The sequence below is a fragment of the Falco punctatus genome (assembly GCF_963210335.1).
Source record: "Falco punctatus genome assembly, chromosome: 1".
NCBI classification, from domain to species: Eukaryota; Metazoa; Chordata; class Aves; order Falconiformes; family Falconidae; genus Falco; species Falco punctatus.
Genome location: NC_137580.1, coordinates 114,546,126 through 114,571,305, shown reverse-complemented (window position 1 = coordinate 114,571,305; position 25,180 = coordinate 114,546,126). Strand labels below are relative to the sequence as shown.

The window sequence follows — 25,180 nt, the reverse complement described above, 5'->3', positions numbered from 1 at the left end:
CTGCTTCCTGGCAGTTAGAGGATCTCCATGAATGCAAAAGGACCATCTTCTTTGGGAAAAAAAATGTAGGAGGGTGGAAGATGTGCTGACTTCTGCTCATTTTCTAAATGCCTGTGGTCATTAAGGAAAGGCTAAGAGGAGAGTGTGACTGCAGATGTTTAAACTCCCTCTTTTAATGCGCGTGTCAGTAGAGACATATACCTCTCCTGGTTATGTGTGAGGAGTGCTAAACACAGGTGTGTTAGAGCAGGATTGGTTGCCTTGGGGGAAAGCTGAGATCTTCTCTTGCATTCATGTCAGGACTCCAAATGGTAAAAGAGGGAAGTGGACTGATGTGGCACCCAGAAATGATGAAGAGGTTGGTGTGATTGCTGAAGAGAAGGTCATATGGGCCATATGGCAGAAACATCAAACTCAGTGTTCACTCTATAGTTAAAGGAAGGGAGACACAAGGAAGGGTTGTCAGATGGAATTTTATCAACAAGGCTTAATGGTTAATATTAATATTTTTAAAATATTGCCTTTATTCATCTTTTCAATTCTGATTTCACCATAATTACTCACCTGTGCAAAGGGTAAGCCTGAATATTATCCTTGATCTTACAAACAGGATGATGAGGCTGGAGAAGCGTGTGAGCTCCTGCTTCACAAACACTGAGGTTCCTTCCATCTATTTTCTCTTTTTTTAGTATGTGAAAAGCTGTGCTTTCTGGTGTATCTAAAAATCTGTACTGAAGAAAAAGTAACTTGTGAGGTTTGGGTCATGGTCTCAGACATCTGGTTTTCCAGGAGAAAAGAGATTTCTTTGTCCTGTTTAACAGTGAAGGAAAAAAGAATAGTTAGGGTCACCATGGTGTTTCTTTTCAGGGAGATATCAAAGTAAACAGACCAAATCCTGGTTTTTAATTGCAGCTTCACTTTTATAGTCCTTGGTCTCTGTTATTAAAGGGCAAATTGTGATAACTAGCTTTGGTATTAAGCAATGTTAATTCTGCTAAATTATTTTAATTTCCTTTTACAGAAGGCTTTGGATCGTCCTTTAATATATTAATTGGCTGTGGCTGAACTGCTTTGTCTATACTGGTGTTGGTTGTGTGTCTGCAAAGCCAGAAATGTTTTAGATCTCTGCTCCCTTTTATTCTCATCTCTGAGATTCTGTTGTCTATTAATTGTGCTATAGCTGTCTCCAGTCAAAACCAGACCCCTTGGACACTCAGGGTGCATGGATACTTGGAAAAAAAAAAAAAGTGTTTTGTTGCCTTAAAGGTTCATAACTGCAGTTATGGTTCCTGTTTGGGCCCCGTGGAGGGCTCAGTGCTGTTCTAGGAAATTATCTGCCTTTTATAGGAATCTTGGTTACGGGTATTGCAGAGGCTTTGAGGCATTGCCATGAACAGAGGAGTTGCGAAGTTTTATTTCTTGCAATAGAAGAGTTTGTTTTGACAGTGAAACAAAGAAGAAGCTCAATTAGCATGTGAGTTTGGCATGTAGGGAGAGCAGCTTTTATGCAGACTTCAAAGTAACTCTCCCATTACTTCTCTTAAACAAAAAGATTGCAACACGAGCTTTCCAATACCAGGGAATGCCACAAAGGTGATGGCATCGTTCTACATAGAACTCTATTGCTAATAAGAGTATGATTTGAGAGGGGGTGGGGGTGGAAAGGTGACTAATGTAAATGTTTCCCAGGCTGCCAGTAGCCTCTGCAGTTTCTCTGAGGCTCTTGGTGGAAGAGACCTCGCACAGGTGGGTGAGGGTGATTTGGCAGCATCTCTGCATGGCTGCACACGTGCTGGGCACGGTGCAGGTTCCTGGCAGCAGTGGGTGCTCAGCATTGCCATGCCACGCCACAGCCTGGCACGCAAATCCTCGATTGGTCCTTGTTGCTGTGTGGTGTTCAGGATCACTTTAATTTGCACCTTCCAGAAGCTTTCTACGTTAGGTAATTTTGTCAAAGAAAGTTTGACAGCATCAAGATGAAGCCCTGTTGAGTCATCTGGTACCCTGCAGTCTTCTGGAGTGGGGGTCATCACACCATTTCCGTGCTTGTTCACTGCATCTTGCATCCAAAGTCACAATGCTGGGGAAATGCTTATGTCCTGGCAGTGGGGTCCTACTCAGCTGGTGTGTAGCTTCCTGCATGGCCTGCTAGCCTGGGAACTAAAGAGGCTGAGGTTTTATGTGGCATCCAGAACCATAACTGGCTTGAGGTGATCCCTGTGCTGTGTGACCTCACGCAGTGAAGAGTAGCTCCTCTAGTAGAGGAGGTTCTCCTTTACAGTTGCAGCGTGCATCTCTCTTTACTGACCTTCACCTTGAAGCCAAAGAAGTAAAAGATCAGAATTATGGCTACAATCCATCTATCTGTGGGGCTAGGATGCTAATCTGTCCTCATTCTTGCCCTCGGTCAATCTTCTGCTTCAAGGGCAGTGCCCCTGAGGTAGGGGACTGCCTCACAAGATATCTGCAGGGAGCTTAGCATGAGGGGGTCTCTGAGTGCAGGTGTTGCATAAACACTGAACAATGCAGCATCTGCGGGATACAGAACTGGAGGGGTGGAAATCACTAATATGGTGATACGGAAACCTCGGGGAACTGCATCTGGTGAATCTTTGCTTGGTTGTCCACTGGGTGAAGAATCAAGTTTCTTTTCAAAGCAGTGGACTTATGTCAGGGATGAATTCTGGCCTTTTAATAATGATTTTAAAGATACTAAAGTCTATTTTAAAAGTATATAAAGTATATTAACTAAAATTAATAGCTGTCTGAAGTTCACAATATGGTTCTTAGTGTTAAAGGAAAAATTTAGGCAGCTGTGGGTACCACTAGGTTTGCTTTAATCACCACTCAGAGCTGGGCCACCACCTCAGTGAGTGGCAGAGAACAAAGGGATGCAGCACAGCTTATATACACTTACCAAATCATTAGTCAATGTCCAAAGTTTTTAGAAGCTTCCTTTGGTCCTGTCAGTTCTGCGAATCCATCACCTGACTGTCCCAGTTGATTCACCTGTTCAGTTCCAGTCTTTGCCTCTGTTCCAGGCTACTCGGATCGTGATCTTCTTTCTGCCAGCTTTAACTCACACACTCCTTCAAGTGCGCTTAGTCTTTGAACAAGCAGTTCCTATTCACATATACTATTTTTTCTAAAAACACCTGCATTTCTGAGAGCACCTGTGTGCACAGTTGATCATCTGTTGTTTCTCTGTTCTCCCATTGACTAGCCGGACTGGGTGTTAAACCAGCCTTGGATCAGGGCTGTACAAGGGCCGAGGCCTGGTTATGCCGGTTAGCGGCTTCAGCACTTTAAATTTCTGAATTCAAAATACATTTTCTTAAACACTTAGACTAACCAACCAAACCTCTTTCTATATATTAGCAGTATTCCAGCTAGTTTTGTTGGTTTCTGTTGCAGGAAGTCACCAGTGGCAAGAGATACCAGACTGCTGTTTCACAACAGCCATTCCTGCCAACAAAGTGTACTGCTCCGTTTTGTAAGGCAGCTTTGCCAGAAAAAGCCTTATCTTTCCTTGCATTAACAGCTTTGTACAACGGCACTTGACTGGTAAATTACTTAGTAGTAAAAATAGTTTATGACATTACATTGGTTGTCATAAAAATTCTCATTTTTATGTTTCAGCCATAAATTACATCGCATGCTATTGTCTTGATGTATGAGATTAGCTGGAAAGTCCCTTGCAAACATGAAAGTGCAAGTTTTGTATGTAAATAAGATTTGGAAACCAAAACCAGTGGCAAACACACTAAGATCAATGATAAATGGGACTAATGGCTGATTAATTAATACTGAGACATGGAATACATCCCTGGGCTTTATCACTCTCTTAATTTTCCAGAGTATAAAATGACATATATGTAAAAAACCAGGTAATAGTTCTCTGAAGTGAAAAGGAATAGAAGCCCAGAATATTATTTGTAGTCATGCATATGTCTAAGAAAAACCTCTAGGTTCTTCTGTGTTCATAGTATTTTATTTTCATCTCATGTCTTCTGGTTCATTTCTTACATTGAGTTTCTGGGTAAAGTTCTGGCTAAAGTTAATATTAATATTCTGAGCTGGTATTTCTGGATTAAAGGAAAGGGGTTTTGTGGTGTCAGGGTGGATCAGAGTAGAAGATTCTTTGGCCATAGGAGAAAGTTCAAGTTGGAGATTATCTGTCTTGGAAGTGAAAATGAAGCCTCATTCAGGAGTAGTTTCTAGGATTACTGCAGTATAAATACAGTCCAATAAAGACCCTGCTGGCAGTAAAACAGAATACAGCTGTCTGTCCTGAATCCATCGGGTTAGTTGTCTGGAAGTTGGTTGGGCTTTGAATACAACAGCGTGTAAGAAATTTGAAAATTTTGCCTTAAACAGAAATTGGTGCATATGCAGGAGTAGGCTGATGGTCAGCTGTTACAAGTATTCAAGAGGTTTTACAAATGGTTTAGCCAAGACATGGAATGTTCTTTGTGATCGATCTTATTTCCAGAACATCTCTTGTCATGTAGTGCAAGGCAAGAAGGTTCTGCTGTCCACAAAGAAAAATAAATACCTAATACATATTTCTAGGTGAATAAGAGAAGGGGAAATTCCTCACTAAAGAAATAAATAGTACTACTTTTCTATTTATCAGGTACTTAATTTATAGTTAAAGGACATGGTGCAAGCTGTATCTACACAGGCTAAAATAAACTTATCAGCGGTTCTTGGATACTGACATTCTTTCCCTGTTCCTGGGAATTTCAGGTTAGACAGTAGATGCTTCCTCTGGATTTCTGTTCCATGCTTGTAGAAGGTAGTCATTTGAGTAACTGGGTATCCCTCACAGAGAACACACTGAAAATGAAAATCTGCATGAAAACAGGGCCAGGGGAACTCAATACTGTGACCCGTAGGGAGAGGTTAGTCTGAAGCACTTCTTGTAAGGCTGGGGATTACCGAATTTTTGTACTCGGAAACTAACTTATGTGAAAAATGAATCAAGGCAAAAGAAAAACATTATTCTTGGAATATTGATATATTTTGCACTAGAACTTCTGTTTAGATGGGCTGGATTTGAGTGAAGAATTTAGTCCTGTCAGCAATTCCTGAGGTCATTCAATCCTTTAGAGGCCAAAAAAACCTTGGTGTGCATCTGTGTTGCTATGTTCCTTAGCTACAACTTGTTTCCTTGTGCTATTTGCATTACACACTAAAACATGTTAGAACAGTGCTGGCCAACTATTTTTCTCAGTGGCCCATTTGGCAAATATGTAGAAATAACCATTAGTTTCCGTTAAAAAAATAAAGTGCAAGTGCTACACAGCTGAGGCATGCTAAGGGATTGTTCTTGCTTGGAGCAGCCAAAGGACTGAGAAAGCTCTGAAGTGCTTTCCACCACCATTGCACGTGCACTTACCTTCCAGTTTCCATATCTGAGACAAGCAGCAGAGTGTAATAGTGCACATGGCTGCAGACTTGTTCTTGAGACGTAAGGGGTTTCGGCTCAGAAGTAGGGAGCTGCAGTGCATTTTGCTTTTCCTTGTTTCTGCTTGCAGCCTGGAAACAGGATCAGTAGATGATACAGCAGAGAAAAAGGGCAGGTATAGATTCACGGGGCCACAAAAGGACCATTGGCTCCTCATGGAGGTGCTGCGTGCTGCAGGATGTGGGACTGAGGCTGCGTGGCAACAGCAGCAGCTGAAACTCACGTCACTGTCATAGCTCTCCCTGTGCCAGGTAGGGATGTTGAATCAGCAAGGTGCTGCCAGCTGCTTTCTCCCTTATATGAGTCAAAGTACAGCTGGTGCCGTGCACTCAGGGCTTCTTTTGGTTTCTTTGTGAAGTGATTGACTTGAAGGCTGGCCTGTACCTGCTTATCTTCTATAACGGCAAGCTATTTTTTAACGAGGAATTCCAGGTCATTTCAGGCGGCAGGAAAATACGTGTGATACATCATAGTCAGCTTGGGGTGAGCTGAGCAACTCGACCTTGCCAGCAGCACCCAGTGCATGTTAGAAGCTGTCTGCTGCCAGGGGCCTTAAGAGAGCTCTAACCATACCCGGGATAGGTGTTTCTGTAATCCCACCATGGTAAGTTCTGGATTCTTGTATAGATGTGCTTTGAGCAAAGAAGATGCTTAGCCCCGTTTTGGAGGGGCAAAGAGGGGATTACGCTGTCTCTCACGGCCAGGCCAGGAGCAGTGGGGGGTATTGCTGAGCAGCTCCTGCCACTGCCTTGCAGTGAGCCTTGCGCCAGCCGCTTTCTGACTATGGGTCTTACTTTTTCGGGAATTATTTTAACAGGAAGTGTTTCTGAGTAAGTGTAGAAATTAAAGCCCTTTTCTGCATTTCTGTGTTAGAAAGAACAAAGAAGCAATGGTTTGATTGTTCCTCACGAAAATGGAATTAAAAGCATTTCCTCTTTCTGTCCAGGTCTGTCTGGGAGCAAAGAGACCCTCCGTGCAGCTATTTCTTAGCAGCAGGTTGCAGAGTGGGATTTTGGTTTGCCTCCTGACTGTTCCCTGGGTTTGAGATGAAGCTCCCCGCTTTTTTTTATGTTTACTCTTACATTGGGTTTGTGTGGAGGGTTTGGCGGGGGGGCTACAGAGGGGGCTGCCCCATGGAGCCTATACCAACCGGCTCCCAGACAGACCCACCGCTGGCCAGGGCCGAGCCCACCAGTGACAGTGGTAGTGCCTCTGGGATAATGGATTTAAGGAAGGGAAAAACACTGAGCAGCTGCAGCCAGAGAGAGGAGTGAGACTGTGACAGCAACAGTGCTGCAGACCCCCAGTCAGTGCAGAAGCAGGGGGAGGGGTGCTCCAGGCACCAGAGCAGTTATTCCCCTGGAGCCCATGGTGAAGACCATGGGGAGGTGGGCTGTCTCCTCAAGGGCAGAACAACTGTATCCCTTCCTGGAGTTAGCTGTGGAGGACACTGTCATGTTTCTCCCTGTGGAGAAATACCCCTTCCAGGCCAGCCCGGGCCCCGCCTGAAGGAAGGGTACAAGGGAAATAAGGAGGCATTGTTTAAAGAAGTCTCCTACCAGCACTCCTCATCCCTGCAGGGAAGTTAAGCTGAAGCACAGCAGACCACAGAGTGTGTGAAATACTGAAGAACAAGTCCTTGAAGCCTTTTTTCGATGGTCAGACCTAATAAATAGTATTTTCTCTACTGAAGAGCAAATATAAACATGGCCCATTGAAAAATGAATACCTGTAGCCTTCATTTCAAAGTGCTTTGCCAAGGCCAATGAGTGTTAATTTGACTTGCAAAGTGTTTGGGAATTAGAGAGGTTTCTTTGATGTGCAGAGGGCTGCGCAGACTGCCCTTGCTCAGCTCCTGGCTGCTAATGCCAGATGATGTGGTGGGCGCAAATTCAGTCAAGCAGCAGCAGTGCTGCTGAGCATCTGTGCTGTGGCAGGGTATCTTGTAACACTGATGCCTGACTGGGAACAAGTTGAGCTGAGCCCAGCTCAGTGCTGCAGGCTCTCCTTGGCTGTGAGCGCTTGCCTGGCAAGTTGGTAGCAGACCCCAAATCCAGTCCCTTCACGTTACTGTTGCAATACATACAGAGACAGATTTACTGCCCCAGAACCCATAAGCAGGTTCCTGGGAGGTTTTCTGGGGTCTGTGATCTTTTTTCCCCATGCTTTCCAGCTGCACAGTGCCACGAAGCAGGGACTGACTTTGTATTGCTCAGAGACCTGACCTGCTACTCCTAAAGTGAAAGTGGAAATGCAGTTGACTTTTAAAGAAGGGAGAAACTGGTCGTGTGCCTTTTTGTCTGGGATCCAAGTGGCTTCTGCATTTCCTCTGCAGGGCTATGGAAGAGGAGCTGACTGAACTGGAAGCTGGGAAGGCTGCTTGACTGCATGGAGAAGGGAAGGGAAAAGGCACAAAGGCTTCTTTGGATGCAGACAGCTTTTAAGGTACTCATGCTTTTGTCTTCTCTAAGGGATCCTGTCTTACAGCCAGTCTTTTATTTTACAAATTGTTGCTGTTTCCTCATTTTAATTAGGCATTTAGAAATGGGCACTAAAAAAACAGTCTGCTGCAGAAGGGAAATGAGTAGCATGTTTCACATTTTCTCGGTAAGGAAGAATGTGTATTGCTTGTTTGTATAATCTTGCTAAATAACACCAGTTTTTATGGCCCTGGCTACTAACTTTCACACAGTTCTGCACTGCTTTCGTATTGCCTATGTGAATGCAAAAACCCAACAGCTTCATTAAGTGGTGCACTTATATAAGTGTGAATGACCACAGAAGCAATAGTATAAATCTACTAGAGCATTTTCAAGTAACTCCCCAATAATTTTCCCACATCCAGTTAACTTTTTTGTTTGTAGCTCCTTAGCATGTTTTGCTAATATCTCCTTTTCCAAAATTGCCATTCTGTCATATTTGCAAATAAAGCATAATTTGCCAGGAGGGTTGCAGTAGAAATCTTTGCAACTCTTCTCCTTTTTGGGGAGAAGCTGTTGCCCAGGCTGGAGCCGATGGTGCATTGTTTTCCCTGTGGCTGCTGTTCCGAGACCTGCGGGGACACGGGTGGGTCAAAACAAAACAGGGAACCTGAACAGAAAGTGTCAGTCAGTAGAGATACTAGTTTTAAAATAAAAGAAATTAAGCTAGTGAAACAGTTTATTCTACTTGTCTTAATGTGCTGCAAGTAGAAAATAAAACATTGGCAGTGTTTTCTAAGGATTACGGTGGAAGATTTTTTTTAAGAGCAGGTGCTGAGATTTCTCAGCTCAGGCTCGGTGTCCTGATGGTGGCTTTCTGCACCGGCTTGGTGGGACTGTGGAAACAAACCACGCTCACAGGCTTGCTCTGGGAATAGCTGTTCTGTCTCTTTCTGTGATTTTGTTGTGGGGTTTTTTTGTGTGTGTGTGTGTTTTTATTATTATTATTTATTGTAAAAGGTTGTTCCGAGTGGTATTGAGTACATCAACAAAGCAAAACTGGTACTGAAAGTAATGCAAAAATTAGCTCTTATGTATATTCTACTCCTTTTCCAGGAAAGAAGTTACAGTGGAAAATATAATCTGTAGGATCTTCTGAAGTTCTTTGGGTTTTATTTTGTTACTGCCTTGCTTCCTTCAATAACATTATTTTCTTCAAACTGTTTGAAACTTAAGTCCTCTCCATGGGATACTTAGAGTAACAAATAAATCTTTTCTGAAAATACATTGCATTATTCCACCAAGATGGTTCTGCCTGGCCATATAAGCCATATACCAAAACGCGTATAAAGCTACAGACCTGCAGGTTGTGTGGCTGGAAGAGAGAGAAGGGGCAGGGAAATGCAGTGTTTACAGTTGGCAAATAGCATCGGATCTTGTGGGTCCATGACTGCACCTCGCGGTCAGTTGGGGAGGGAAGCAGACCTCAACCCCCCAGCAGCAGCCCTGCTCTGCCGTCTCCTGTGAGCGGGACTTTGGGTGATCCCCTGCCGCAGGCTCTGTGCTTGTCACCATGGGGGTCCCCACTGAAGCAGCAGCCTCAGCTGAGCTGTGCTGGAGCAGAGTTCCCTGAGTCTGAGGATGCGCGCTGGAAAGGCAGCGAGCTCGTTTAGCTCATGCTGGAGTAGGAAAATGCGGGTGCCAAACTAGAATATTCCAGGGCATTAGCTTTTAACTTTGAGAGAGGACTTTTCCTCTCGTGGAAATGATGCTATTGCATTAGTGACTGACTGGCTTTCCTCTTTTGGTAAACAGTGGAGTTGATTATTGTGTTGTGTCTGTGTCCTGGTTTTGGCTGGGGTAGGGTTAATTGTTGTCTTAGTAGCTAGTACAGTGCTGCGGTTTGGATGTAGTATGAGAATAATGTTGATGAGACACTGATGTTTTAGCTGTTGGTGAGAAATGCTTGCTCTAAATATAGGACTTTTCAAGTTTCCCAGCTCTGTCAGTAGATCTGAAAAGCAAAGGTCTGTATTGCCTTGAAAAGAAAGGCAAGTGGGCAAAAACCTTGATGAAAAATACTTTCTATCCGAACAAGTTTGTTTTAGATTGGAGTGGTTTATTGTTAAAGTAAGTTTAAAACTGATAGCAGGAGGTGGCCAAGACGGCTGAAGACGCTCAGAAACCTGACAAAAAAGAGGGTTAAGAGACAGACCAGTGGGAGATTTGGTGAACAGTGTGCTGGCTTTTGAAAATGAAGAGGGGGAGCCGGAAGGAATGTCACCAGAGATAAGAGGAAGGGGGATAAACTTTGAACAAAATGAAAGGAGGCTTAAGTATGAGCCAAGATGATCACAAAAGAGAAGAGAGAACAATGGAAGGAAGACAAATACAAAGCTCAGGCTGAAAACTACTGGTGAAAAAAAAAAAAATCACTCTGTCTGTGAGGACTGCATTACACAGGGAACGTGCTACAAGGAGGACAAGGAGGTATGATACCCTGGAGGTATTTAAAAGATGTGTAGATGTGACACTTAGGAGCATGGTTTGGTGGTGGACTTGGCGGTGATGGTTAATGGTTGGACTTGGTAATCTTAAGGGTCTTTTCCAACCTAAATGATTCTAGGATTCTGTTCTTCTAAGGTGATGATAGTCCCTTGGCACTCGGCTCGGGGTGGGGGGGTGGGGGTGGGGGGGTGGGGGTGGGGGGGGTGGGGAGGGACACACACGGACGACAGGCATTGTTAACTGACGCTTTGCAAGGCAGGAGTCAGGTTGAAGTGAGTGATGTGTGAGATGGTACCGACTGACCTGTTTGGTTTGGTTTTGTTTTTACATCCAAAGCACGAACTTCCCCAAAATAAAAAAGATAGGCGCTATTTTTAGATGTATGGAAAGAGTATGAGAAAAGATGCTGAGCTCATTTGATGCTCTGAATGTTATTAATACCTGATGGGGCAAGAAGAAATCCTTGCAGGATTGTAAAGGTGAGAGGGAGCACCGTGGATAAAATGGAAGAATTGGTCCCTCGTGTGGTGTGAAGTGGAAATGGACGGGTCACCCCTTGGGTGCTCGTGGAGGCCGGGACCTCTGCTCAGGCTGCGGTTCCCTGGGCTCGGGCCCTGCATGGGGGTGTCGAGAGCTCGGGGCTCTGCGGAGGGACCCCAGATTTCATTCTGCAGGAAATTTTGCAGTCTCAAAGATCCGCCTCCTGGGCCTGTCGGCAGCTGGAAAGGGCTGGGTTTGGGGCTTGTATTTGTCCTCTCTCGTCTGTTTCCAGAATCGTGATAGGACTTTCAGCAGCTCTAGGCTGGCACAGATGATGAAAGATAAGCATTATTAACTTCTGCTGAAGAGTTGATGTGTACCTAGGAATTAACGCAGAATTCGTTTGGAGATTTACTCAAGGGACTTCTCTGGTACTTCTCAGGTAGTGACATACCAAAAAAAGTTGTTCTAAAAGAAAGCTCCTAGGGCAAAGCAGTTTGTTGTTTTCTAGAGCTAGGCTAATGAGGAAAGTTAGGTGATTTTTCCAGATTTTTTTTTTTTCTCCTTTGGAAAATGAAACTTGTGTTTTAGTAAAACATATTTCACGTATTCATGACAATTTCACTGTAATGATTGAGGACGACTTTCTGACTAAATCCAAGACATTTTTTGTAAAAAAATACTAAGTTTTTGTTTGGTTTGTTCATTTAATTTGGACAGATATTTCCCATCAGGTCTTCTAAACGAAAAATAGAATTCAATTTGATAATAACGATTTCATCTTAGGTCAAGCAAAACATTCAACGCAAAACATCTTCCTTGTCTGATTTTTTTTGTGGGCTTTGGAAGTGTCAGCCAGCCAAGAAGTTATTTGCTGCATGGACTCCTGAGCGATGTGTACAGGGCCACTGCCTTGAGGAGCCTGGAGGACCTGGAGAACGCAGCCTCCTGCCCAGCAGGCAGAAAGGCCATGTGTCTTCTACTGCTGTGGCTGACCCAGAGGTGGGAAGGGGTGTAAGTCTGCCATTTGCAAAAGCAGTCTCAGAGTGTTGTAGCAGCTGAGCAGTGTAAACTTTTCTTTGCCTGTATTCCAGCTATCTTGGCTAGAAGAAGCTTTCTAGTACTTGGCCTAGAAGTCATTTTCTTTTTGACTAGAGAATAATGAGAAAGAGTGAATGGATGCCGATTGCTGCATTTAATGTCCAGACAGGGAGATGACTTGGGGAGGAGCCGAGTGAGCCTGCCCTGGGATTGTGGGGGATCTAGGAGAGCATCCAACACTACTGGAGCTGAGCCCCCAGAGCAGCCTGATGGAGTCCCCCTACTTCACATGGTTTTGTTTCCTGCTCCTGGCCATTGCAGCTGCCCATCCAAGTGAGTCTCCTTGCTTGATCTCAGTGCTTTTCACTGCACGTGAGTAGCTAAAAACTTTTGAACTGTTACTAGAAAGCTCAGTTGTGTCCAGTTAAAACTAAGACTACAAAACCGCTAGGTGAGAAAAGAAATTAAGAAGGTGAAGGTTGACTCATTTGACCTGTCACAGTCACCTAATTGGGGAGAGGTGACTACTTGTCTGAAGTCAAATGAGGTGATGACTGACTCTTCACCAGGAGAGTCTGAATGAGTAAAACACCTTTGTCAGCTCTCAGCACCCAGTGCCAGCATACTCCAGCACTTTGGCCAGGCTGCTGGTGCGTTTTGGCTTGACTGTAAAACTGTTGCCTGCAGAAACCTGAACTGAACCCCTGGCAGTGACCTGGGACACTGCATCCAGCTGTATGTAGTCTGGCAGCTCAGCTGTGAACTTCATTTGTCCTGGGGTCTGGATATCTGCTGGAGATATACCTGATAGGGTCGTGCCAAGGAGTTTTAGAAGAAAAGCAAATAATGAATGATTCATCTCAGCCTGTCCATACAGAGGACCTCTTAGCTTAACAAGAGAAATGCCTTTCAACTCACTTCCCAAGCTGCCAGCTCCCTAGTTAAAACCCCAGTGGGAGCAGTGAGGGAATTACATCATATTTCTACCCTCAAAAATTATTTCGGGGACTGGGCCCAGTACCATATAAAAATTGTCCATTGGCAGACAGTGTCTCTCAACCCATGGCTGGGTTTGTCCACCAAAACTCATCTCTGTCTCCTAACAGTACAACTCTGCAGAGAAAACTGGTAGAAAATAATTTGTTTGTTTATTTGTTTTCTTATTTAGATATCGCCATGCCCTGTGGTGGTGACCCTGCTGAGGGGTCACAAGGGTCTTCATCTGGCAAAACAAATGTGACAGTCTACCACTGCAAAAACTGTGAGGAACACATATGCAAATCATCCAATTATGAGGGCTTTGTAAAAATTGGTGAAACACAAAGTGAGACATTTTCAAATGAAGTAATTCAGTTGGTGACCAGTGAAACACACATCATGATGTGCCTTCAGCAAGAAGAAAATGCTTGTCTTAAAGGAATTTATGCCATAGTCTGGGAGAAAGCCATGGGAGTAGGAGACTCATGTGGCACACTGGATTTTAAAGGTATGCTCTACTAGGAGCCTGGCTATCATCATATGGAAAACACATTTCTGGTTATGAAATGGAACTGTTATATATTTGGGCTGACAGTGAGGTTAATGAGTAAACTAACTTGTCAAAGTGAGTTTCTTTTGTCAAAAAAATTCATTAAATCCTTTACAAAATAAATTATCTCATGTCAAACTGCTTAAAACTGCACTAGTAGAGATTCAGATAAATGCATGTTACCCTGATTTATACTTCTTTCCTTTTTATTTTTTTTTTTTTTTTTGGCAACAGCAATTCTCGGGGTCAAAATCTATGCCAGTTGGCAATGTATGGATTCTGTCTACTACAGTCAGTACACACTGAAATCCAGGTCTAGCCTAAAGAGCCATTCTGTGTTGCTCTTCTGTATTGCAGTAATTGCAATTCAAAAAATGCAATTCAGCAAATAACCAGGAGGTATCCTTCCAGCTTTCTCACGGAACTCTAAATCAGAGATAAAAATGTCTGTCAGTTCATGTGGCAAGTGGCTCCAAGAGGGCAAACTTCATGGCAGATTAGGTTGCCATGATTTTTATGATAATTTAGTTGAACTTGACCCAGGCCAATGACATTTCACCAGTAAACACCTGACTGAATATATGTTTGGTTTTGTCCTCCTGGCTGTAGATGGTTCTCTGAAAGCAGCTTTTATCCCCTGTCTTGTAAGACCTAGAGCATCCTTCCTAATCTTGTTGCTAACAGAAGAAAACAAAAAAATCTCAACCTACACGTGCTTTTGTTCATCCTAGCAGTTCCTCATGTATTTAATTTCTGGCCACTACAAACAATTTCTGTCCTGGATTTATGCTTACCTCTGCAGAATATCTACATGCTGTTACTAGCGTGTAAAGCTTGGATGGCACTAAAACTTCTAAGTTTTTAGTGCCAGAATGGCTTCTAAGACTGGAAATTGCTGTAGATGTAGATGCCTATATCCCTTGAGAGGGTGACAGGTGGATGTGCTCAGTGTGGGTATGTGTAGGTAGGAAGTTTTCAAGATTCTCCTAGAAGAGGAAAAAGTTATCTAATGGCATGGTGGCATGCAGGCTAGGTGGGAGAGGCACTCCAGGGCCTCTGAGATTTATACAGCTGCTGGTCTTGCTTGTTCCTCTTCTTTGGTTCCTGAGGGTAAACAGGAGTGGCAACATTCTGTCATAATTATTATTTGAATAGGTTTTAATTGCAAAAAGGTATTGATAAACTTTTTACAGATGTTTTGGTGTTCTTAAAATCACATGTGAACAAATCTGAAGAGGGCAAAAATGTTAAGATTTCTATTATTGATTCACAGAACAGTTCATCAGCTTTAGTGAGAAGAAAATCTAAATGATAATGCGTTGATTTTGAACACTTGGTGAATTAAGCATGATTGCAGCAATCTCCATTTTTTTTGTGGTACATGAAGGATACACTTTTCTTAACCTATTAACCTCTTTAACGTTTTTAACGCTTGATTGAAGATCTTCCGAATCATCCATATTCATAATTAAAAGTTCTTTTATCTTTCAGCTTCCTCAGAAAACAGGGAGGATAACATCGTTAGAGAGGAGATGAAAATTTGCTGTAAAGTGGACACAAACCTCTCAGTACCCAGCCGTGTGCTGAAGTGTGGCCTGCACAATGTAATGTCAGGAGGAGAAAACAGAAAATCAGCAGCCGACATCACTGCTGAAGGAAATAAAGGTTCATGTCTTCATGTGTTTGTTTGTCCTTTGCTTTGAGAGACTTTTGCCCTGACAGCTTGGTGTGGACCGAGTTTACATGCGCAGGGCAGGGAGATGTGCTGTACGCTCATACTTCAGACACACACATGTTGAAGCCCTCTAAACTCAGAGGCTTTCCCCTAGCCTGTATAGGTGCCCAGTCCTGGACATATATATCCATAGGTATAGGTTTCTGTTGTAGCTATATAGTTACAAATACAGGGATGCTGAGGGATGGCAATACATGATGGCCACACAACAGATTTCCAAGAATTCCACTTACCACTAAGTGATAAATGAGACTTTACCTCCAGACTAAGAGGACTTTTGTTACATACAGGTATTTTTATATCCAGATTTCTTTACTGCAGAAATCCCTGTCGTCTTCCATAGGTTATATGGGCAGAGTGTGTTTCCTTGAGACAAGTATACGGTATTTATCCTCCTCTGGGGAAAGTCCTTGGTAGGGCTATGGCTTTCCACTTTTTGCTGTGATGTCTGGGTTTTGGTGGGGGTTTTTTGAGCGTTTTGTTTTCTTTGGGTGGTATTGTTTGTTTGGGGTTTTTGTAATTTTTGAATGCATGCTGGATGATTCTATTATTTCTCTTCCAAATAAGACCAGTATTAAAATAGCCTTTCTAGATATTTATATGTTTAAATTCCCATGCATTGAGATATTTAAAAAATGGTCAAAATGGATTTCCTCAGTGGCATTTGAACCCATCATGAAGGATGGGTCTCACACCTCTTCTTTTTGGTTATTTCAGATGAAATATATGTTCAAATTATCTGTTTTGATGAGGAGTCAAGAATTAGCTTTGAATGTTGATAGAGCCATTCTTTCATTACAGGTATCTCCATTAAGATATCTGAGGCCAGAGGCTATTTGTTCTCTCCTGCATTAGTTCCTTCCTTCATTACCAGCTTTTGTGGAGTACATTGCAGAAGCACCAGGCCAGGCTTTTCCTAGGTGGTACTGGTGGGGCAGGCTCATTTCTTAGCACACCTCTTTGATTCACTTGGACTCTATTTTCTTTTGCTCTCCAGGTGAGCGTCAATTTGCAGTCAGCCAAGGGAACATTACCCTCACCACCACTTTACCGATTGCTGGGGTTTGTGCAGCAGCATTGCTAACGTATCACATTTGTCGGAAGCAAAATCATCAAGGTATAGTCTGGCAAAATATTGTTTCCTGTGGGTAACGTGCCTTACGAGCAGTGCTAGTAGTGAAAAAAGCATGCAGCGTTTTCCTTCTGGATCTAATTTCCGTAACATTATTTATGAAATTGCTAAATGGTATTCATTGTGAAGGGGAGGCTGGGCTGACGGCTGGTGTGAACTCCACCGCTGCATTTGGTGCCATGACACAGCCTCCAGTCAGCTGGCTTTACTAGGAAAAATAAGCACAGAATAGATTTCCTCTGTGCTCCGGTAACAGAGCCGAGCGATCGCACTGCTCAGCCCTGCCTCAGTGGGCTCCAGTGCCTTGAACATTGCTGTGCACCTTCCCCTGCAGAGACATACCGCGGCCCAGGAGACTGCTGAACATCGGCCCAGTAAAGAGCTATATCTAATTTAAGAAAGAATATTTCCCTAAATACATCCAGGCGGAGAGGTTTTTTGCAAACTAATATGCATGGAAAGGGCTGAGACAGGCTCTGTGAAGTGAAGAGGGAGTCATGTGAATAAAGCCTGGAAATATCTACCTTCCTCTGTATCACCCTCTGCTCTTCCCTCCTCCCTCACAACACAGAGAGTGCACTATTCTTAGTGTGAGGTCATGTTAAACCACCTCTTCAGAAATAGTCGTGCTACAATGCAGTATAGAACTTGGGATGCAACTGCACTGTCATATGCAAAGCATCACACCTGCCATGTGTGGTGGAGGTTTGCGGACAAAACTCAGGGCCTGTGGATCTGTTTGAGATGGATACCAGTGAGTTGCTCAGGAATTTCAGATAACTAAAAAATCGAGGGGAAAAAACAACTGTATGTCTCTTACTTTTAGTTCTGAGTAAATCCTTGCTAATGTTGGTACTTTCTTCCTATTGTTTTCCTAGGATCTGTCCCAGTGATCAAGCCTGCTTTTTGTTGGTAAGATTTGACTTTTTGGGGTTTAATTATGGTAGATGATGGAATCACATTACTACAATGGTAGGAGGGTGCTCAGTGAAGGACTAGACGTGTTTACTAGGACCATGTTCAGTGGATGTCCATTTCCTCGCTGCATCAAGTCAGAGTCAATAGATCTTAGCTCCTGCATGACTTTGCAGTGGTTCCAGTACTCATGTGTTGATCATTTACATGCTTCTGCAGATGCCTCTTGACCCTGACATACAGTGTCCTCCCCACATCCTGTAGCCAACTTGGCTCCAGGGTTTATGGGACCTTGTGTAATGCCAGAAGACGAGACATCTCTCATTACCGAACTAGTCCTTTAGAAACAAATGTTGGTTGTTTCTTTCTAAGAGTCTAAGAATTAAATGTCTAAATCTGGATTTGTTTAAGTTTAACTGATTGGCTAGAAGTTAGTTGAAGCCTAAGATTTTTATCTAGTGCTCCCTTCCTAGTGAATGGAGAGAAACAGCTGTCTTGAGAAGATGATTCATTTCACCTTAAAATTGTTTGAAGATTAAACAGATGAATTACCTTGTGAAGGTACTTGTTTCTCTCTAGTAACGCTACAGGAAGCCAATGAGAACAAGCTGAGTTGTTTGAACATCTACAGTTAGATAAAACGCAAGGTTATCTGAAAAATAGGAGTTCTGTAAGTGCTTGCGAAACCGAGTAAGGTAACACAACGCTAGTCTCACTGCAGTTATTGTTTTAAGACGTACTAATAGATACATTAATGCATAGGTAAAAAACTTATATCGCTAGTGGCTGCCCTGAGGCACTGCCCTGTGGCGTAGTGCTCAGTGGTGTTTGGGGCCTGTCCCAGAGCACCTCCAAGGCAAAGGCTGACAAGCCGTAGCAGCCAGGGCAGGGGCTCAGCAGAGATGCCAAGAGCTCACTGGGCACCGAAGCTGCAATCCTTTCACCTTTTAGAGCAAGGGGTCGCCCAGTAGCAGATAGGACAGAGTAGCTGCCTTGAGAACTTCACACTCGAGATTTCCAAGCTTAAACTCATACAATTGGATTGATTATAATTCTCACTGAAATCATCCTGTGCCTTTGGTGGCCTCACAAATACTTTTCCTTCAATTCTGCAGCTGTTAGAAAAACCAGATGGCATCCTGACATGTAAAACCTTGCGCCTGAAAAACTTCTACAAACAAGACCTCCAAGCCAGCAGCATGCTCCTCAGTAACGGTGTACAACATGCAGCTGGACAAACAGACCTCATTTTATATGAGACCTCATGGTAGTTTTCACAAATGTACCTTCATCAAATCCACATGTTCGCTGAGGACTGTGATTGCCACAGTTGTCCAGCTGCAGGCCTTCACAAGTGACATGAAAAGCTCCTTGGATCTCCCATCCTTTCCTGGTGCTTTGCTCAGGACAGCAGTCATTGCAAGATGTGTGGATGGCCCAGCACACAGGTTTAAACCAGCCGAATTCTCTCAATGATTTTCATGATTGACACTATCAGTTCATCTGAAATTCTTCAGAGAACTGTATTTGTGCTCAATAAGGATGTGCTGAACCCTGAGGTTCTCTGCATGTCTTCAATTTTGTAATGTGATAGCATGCCCATAGGTCTTTATTTTTTTAACTCCTGGGTGGTCTTTACATCTAAAAAAGCATTTTGTACAGGTGACTGGTTTGTTGAATTAGAGGGGTGTGACCTTTTGAACAGACATTTGATTTTGCAGCCAGCTGCAGGTTGAGGACATCTCCTCTTGTTCCTGTGCAAAGGTGGATGAGAGGGCAATATCCAGCTCCCTCAGAAACAGCATTGGGTCATGGAAGCCATAGCCCCTCCCAGGCTGAAAAGAAGTATGATGTCAATCTCCCTGAGAGACTAGGTCATAATACTGGCAATTCTAACACAGGACGCTTTCAACAGTGATTCCAGTGGATGGGAAAACATATTGATGTACCCACTTCGTTTCCTTATCAGAAAAGACTACAGTATTTCTGCATCTGAAGACAGGTTTGGGTATCCTGTTTGCAGACAGTATGTGATGAATATTGCACTTCAGGGATCCCCGTTTGGTAGTGCACAGGTGGTATGTCAGCTTCAAATGATTTATTGTTCATGCTTGATTTGAAGAAATCCTCAAAACTTTGCATTAGACCTAATCTAGCATCAGGCTTTTGAGCAAAAATCAGCAGCAGCACAATTAGAAAAGCAGATCCATAAAACAGTTTGAATACTTGCTGAATCATTTTTACAAGCTTTAATTACCCATAAATCTGTTGCTGAAACTTGCAGCAGGAAATCTCAAAGGATGTAATGTGTGTGACTCCTGAAATTTGCTACAGTCAGATCTAAAGGGAAAGGTTCATAATGAAAGACATCCAAAAAAATGTTATTAATTAATTTTAGAAATACAGAAAAGCCTCTGTGCTTAAATTTGGCTCTTGTTTGGCACAGGAGACTAGTGTTGTTATAGGTTGGTTTTTTCCCTCCCCAGTAGAGGCTTTACACTCATGCTGATCTAAGATACCCTTTTAAATCAACTCTCAGCTTATTTGTTGGATTTTGTCTTTTCAATTTTAATGTGGTGTAAATGCAGTCAAAACTTTATGAAGAGGTGACAGTCCCCAGCTATTCAAAGACTTTTTTTACTGAATGTTATTTTGACTGATCCAGTTGTGAACTCTGTTATAACATGATGAATGTTGTATGCTTATCCAATAAGCCAAAGCTAAGGTTACCTGTAAAGAGTCCAGACTGTGCAAGGATTTAGAGATAGAAGGAAAAAGACTTTTTATACAGTGCCTTAGCACAATTGCAGTTCCTGTCCTTTCCTGGAAGAGGGTTTCTGTAAGCTTGCGATGGTGTAGATCTATATCCAAAAGGAGGGAGGAAGAGGTTGGTTTGAGATAAAAGCCATACTTTTCTTAGGAAATAATGTATCTGCTGCTATAGCTTGGGAAAAGAACACTCATAGCAGGTATGGGCCTTTCGCTTTTTGGCCCCACAGCAGCTGTCATAGGTGTTGCTTTTGGTTCTGTTCCGCTCTGCTCTAAGTCATTGCTGTGTGGGTGTCTCTGAAGAAGTGCCAAGTGTTCCAGTTTACGCGATTAATCTGTCCACTGTGCTTCTGGAGACTTCCAGTGAGGTACACATTATCTTCCTCTATCTAGAAAAATACCATCTTAACATTGAAGGCCATGGCAGTTCTTTTGTATGACCTTTTAATGAGAAAACCAAATGCGTCCACGTGTGGAAAAATCTATGTGTGCGTGTATATATGGTATTTAAATCGGGTGCTGACACTGGGTGGTTTTGGTATAAGCTCAGATTTTGGGTTCTTCAGAGAAGGAACAAAGTGACACTTGAGAACTCACATTGTATTAACTTGAGGGATTCAGGCTGAATGATGTGCAGGTTTAATTTCTACTTTTTAACACCAGCTGGGGCCAGAGAGCTGGGTGTGTTTTGAGGAGAAAGTTTCTATGGGCCCCTCTGCCCAGTGACAGTTCCTTAGCTAAATTAGTCACAAGACATAAATCTCAGACCCATCTTTGCGGCTCACACAAGCACACTTTCATTTATATCTCTTCTTCGTACTGAATATGCAGACTGTGATATTCAGAGGCATCACTAGCAACTGTTTCACTTTGCCCCTCCTGAGCTGTGTTGTGCTGGTAGACACCAATCATCCCACGCCTCAGGAAAAACTGTTCAAGGTAGCTTTAAAGATCTGCAGTGTTCGTTCTCAGCAACTGCTTTGTGTTGTTTTGCAATATAGAAATATAGACAAATAATTGCTAATGAAATAAAAAATTACTAAAGATACAAAGTGGTCTGATTTGCCAAATGCCATAATTTGATAGTTGCAATTTCACTTTGATTTTTTTTTTTTGTTGTTGTTGTTTTGTGTTACTATACTTATCACAATAAAACATTAGTTTAAAACCTGGCTATTCATTGATAACCCTGTGTTGATTGTATTGTTATTTGACATGTTAATCTCTTTTTAAAAGCATCACCATCACATGGTTCCCAAACTTATAATCCAGTATTGTTGTCATGATGATTCACTACTTAAATATTGCAAAAGCAAAGACCGGGAGTAAGAGATGTCTCCTGGCATCTTCTTTTGTACCCCGTAGTGAGCTTTGCAGAGAAGTGAAAGCTCATTTCACAACCTGCCTGAAATCTGTTTTCTTTACAATAACTGATGAAATTTCTAAGCTTTCAAGCATTAAAGAAACTCATCGAGAACACTCTCTTTCCTGCCTGCAAGAAGAGCTTTTCATCCTATCAGGGAGGGAGCTGGATCTGCATGTGAATTGTAGCCGAGCTGGTGGTTAGCAGCTCTGGTGTACTGCAGACACTATAGAAAATGCGTTATTAAATGTGAAACCAGGAGGCATGCCAGAGGTACGTACCATACTGTTGCCTGGAAATGATGCACTTTGACATTGCCAAGGTGCAGATCAGACCTGCAGTTTTGTGAGCGGGGTTTGTATACCTGAAGTAATGGAGCATCTCTCATCTACTTGCTCCTTACAAAGCCAAGATTTTTGTGTTTGCAGCCACCAGCCAGGCAGCCTGGGAGCACTGACAGACTGAGTTGATTGTACCAAGTGCCTGCATTTCCAGTAAGGCCACACCTGGGAGATAATTGCCTGACTTTGGCACTGTAAACAGCAACTTTGAGCCTGCCTTTTCTCAGTTGACTGTAAAGGGAAGGTAGGTGCTCACTGTACGGACTCTAATCCTGCCCGCAGGGCTGGGGGTTGTTTGGCAGTAGGAAATGGTGGGCGTTTTAGGTGTGAAATCAAACCCGAGATCCGCCTCTCAAGAGAAATCTCTCTTCCCCCTCTCTGTCACTTTTGTTGTGATACTAAGGCAAAAGAAGCATATTGCTAACTTCTCTGAGTAGACAGCTGATGTAGCTGGAAGAGGTCAGGCCAACTTGTGGCCCACAACCCTTTCTTCAGGTCTTTAACTCATCAGTGAGATAATAAAGAACAACTAAAAAGACCTTTGAAAATGCTGCGGATATCGTGTCTCCCAACTGTGTGTCTCTTTCTTCTGCTTCTCCTGTGCTTCCCTGGCCAAAATGGTACGTACATCATAGATGAACTTACGTTTCACAAGTTTCAATATTTTCTTTCTTCCTTGCTCCCCCCCGCCCCAGTCTATTATCTTAAAAGGGTCCTGACAAATTCCCCATTAGCAAAACCAGGTGGAACTTTAAAAAACATTCTCTGAAATTATTGAATTATTTTTTAGAAAAAAATTAAAAATTTATTGTGATCAGAAGTTTTCTTTTCTACACAGAAATTACTCTCTGTAGAAAGAGTGGAAGCTGTTTTCCCAGTAATTCAACATGAACTGTATCTGTACCATTAAGCTTGACGGGGGAGCTCACTACTGGATAGAAATGGCTATTGATATTTACTAGGGGCTTTATTATTGAAGGTAATAAAACTTTACTAGAAATATCTAGTGCTAAATGTTGTCGTGGCTATTGAGAATACAAGCTGGAGGCATACTTGGGGGAAAAGAGTGTGAATCTCTGAGGAGAACAGGCTGAGGAAAAAGATGTGTCCAAACAGTCAGACCTTCCTCCCCCACGACTATTGACAATAACTGGAAAGGATGGTGCCTTAGGAAAAAAATATTATCCATCAATCAACATGTCTGGAAAGAAGATGCAGGGAAACTGATGAGAATATTTGTTTTGAGTGTCTTTGCCATTCTTTAGTTATTGGTTGTTGAGAAGTCAATACCGATTTCTTCAAATATAAATTAAATTTTGAACTTATACCTCAGTCTTTTGGATTAAACAATTGACGGGCAATGGCTGCTTATCATTAGCTGCGTGGGTCCTTAGATCATGTAAGTGTGGATCAGCTTAGAAGTACTGATTTTTAGGCTGATGGAGATTAATTTCCTGAGCTTTCCCTACCCGCTTGTAAAGGCTGAGTGCTCTGTGCTTCTCTGGCTTTCTTCATCACCCATTTCTCTGCCGCTTTGTAAGGTAATTGCTGATAACTCCTGAGTTGCCTTAATTCTTTTCTTAAGTGTTGTAGGAGAAATGTCCTCATGTCTGGTCAGGTTGGATTGACCTACTGTATGTAAACTCCCATGATCTGTCCTTTCTGTGTTTGTTCCCTTATTAAAATAGTTTTAAGTATGTAGGGATCCTTAATTTGCTTGTCAACACTGAATAATTCTACCCTTTCTATACTATGTTTGTCCTAGATATGCAATAACCAACATTTAATTTTTCTTCTCTTGCTTTTAATGTAATTTCTTTTAGGCGTTTCCCATTTGATCCCTCTCTTTCTTGGTATACATTGCACAAGCACTTACTGTTCAGTTTCTTTGGATATTAAAGTCATTAGAGAACTCATAGGGTCTTGTTATATATTTTTATATCTTTGTTTCTTACTGTAAGCTGGAGTTATACCTTCTGTATTTCTCTTTCTATGAGGCTACACTATCCAGTTTCCTGATGTTGCTAAAACCTTCTTTCTAAAAAAAATTGTAATTTTCTTCCATACTCTGCCTTTTTGATACTTTTGAATTTCAGATTTAGATCCTCAGCCAGCTCCAGTTATTGTGCTGAGTTCAGTAAACCTTTTATTTTGAGAACTGATGGATCATTCTGAGAATCTACAGAGCAGATTTTTTTCGTGAGCAACAGAAGCCACATTTTTGCAAGGTCTTTTAAGCTTTGGGGAGATGTTGAGTTGCACAGGTCAATGATCATGAAAGATGCAATAGGTTTCAGGACAGCCAAGATGATATTTACAGGATAGCAAAACTACAGTCCAGTCTTACAGAGTGGTTCTGTTGATGGAGTAGTTGATTTTGAAAACTATTTTGATGTTAACAGATCAAGAAGAACTCTGATACTGTAATTTCAATTGCATTTCTTATTTTTAGGTGAAGAAAATGAACAGTCAGCAGACGTTATCAGTGTTTGGGAAGGAGACTCCATCAGCATAACTTGCTCAATGAAAGTTTCAGAAAATGAAGTGGGAACATACTTGAGAACTAGCATACAGCCAATCAATGTGATATATGTTTCCAAGCTGAATACTTCATATATCTTTCCTGCTTTGGCTAATCGCACCAAGTATTCAATGGAAGGAGGGAATCTCAGGATAACTCTGCACAACGTACAGGAATCTGATTCCAATATCTACTTATGCATTACATTTGTTAAAAGCAAAGACCACCACAAAACGCTGAGTGGGAAGACAACCATAGTACTGGTAAAAGGTATTCCACCTTTTGAGTAATGAATTAATAAATGCAGATACATATTTTAAATCAAAGATTGGAAGAAAGCATAATGGGAGGGAGAGTGACAGAATTTTACTCATTTCTGCTCAGTCAACATACTGATTTGAAGGAAAGTGTGGGTCTGTTCCCTGAAAAGATGAAGAAAACACATTAGATAGAACAGTCCCAAGAAAACCCCTAGGACATCAATTCATGACTAATTTAATCCTAGCTGTAGGTTTTGCAGCCCATGTAGACATAAGTCATAGGTTGCTGCTGCAGTTTGGAAACTGCAGACCTGCAGTGCTTTCCAAAACCATCATCAGATCTCTATAAGTAACTAGCAAAACAACAAGCCTTTTTTTTTGGTAGCAATTTCTGCAAATCTCTTTTGTTTTTACTATTTAATCTTAAATGACAAATCAATAATAATTGGGACACTAGTGTCAGGCAGGACTTGCAAGTTGGGCGTAAGCTGATAGATAGATCTATGGTTTTTTCTCTTCTTAACAAACAGTTGATGAATGGGCACAAATGCTCCTTTTGGCAATCATTTCTGGTTAGGGGAAGAAATTTTCTGTCATTTAATTTACTTTTGGGTTTTTTTTTTTCGTTTTTTTTTTTTTTTAATTAGAAGAGAGTTGAATCCACAATATTCTTGGGCAGCTTATTCCTCTATGTACC

The 25,180-nt window shown here is 42.3% G+C and overlaps 1 protein-coding gene across 15 annotated transcripts in view; it reads left to right on the top strand.

Moving 5' to 3' along the window:
• CD7 (CD7 molecule) overlaps window positions 1–25,180 on the top strand; it is a 47,355-nt gene that overhangs the window by 16,697 nt on the left and 5,478 nt on the right. Inside the window, exons 1-9 of one of the 15 annotated variants that reach the window (XM_080399147.1) lie at window positions 6,442–7,915; window positions 10,040–10,380; window positions 11,171–11,320; window positions 12,085–12,252; window positions 13,088–13,405; window positions 14,939–15,112; window positions 16,180–16,299; window positions 17,193–17,226; window positions 18,345–21,170. In XM_080399147.1, coding sequence (XP_080255273.1) covers window positions 12,189–12,252; window positions 13,088–13,405; window positions 14,939–15,112; window positions 16,180–16,299; window positions 17,193–17,226; window positions 18,345–18,351 — 717 coding nt within the window. In that variant the 5' untranslated portion in view covers window positions 6,442–7,915; window positions 10,040–10,380; window positions 11,171–11,320; window positions 12,085–12,188 and the 3' untranslated portion in view covers window positions 18,352–21,170. Of the gene's footprint in view, window positions 1–6,441; window positions 7,916–8,004; window positions 8,078–10,039; window positions 10,381–10,740; window positions 11,321–11,349; window positions 11,881–12,084; window positions 12,253–13,087; window positions 13,406–14,938; window positions 15,113–16,179; window positions 16,300–17,192; window positions 17,227–18,344; window positions 22,323–22,540; window positions 22,682–24,154; window positions 24,494–25,180 lie in introns of those variants that run through there. The other 14 variants (XM_080399152.1, XM_080399153.1, XM_080399158.1 and 11 more) reach the window with 14 other exon arrangements.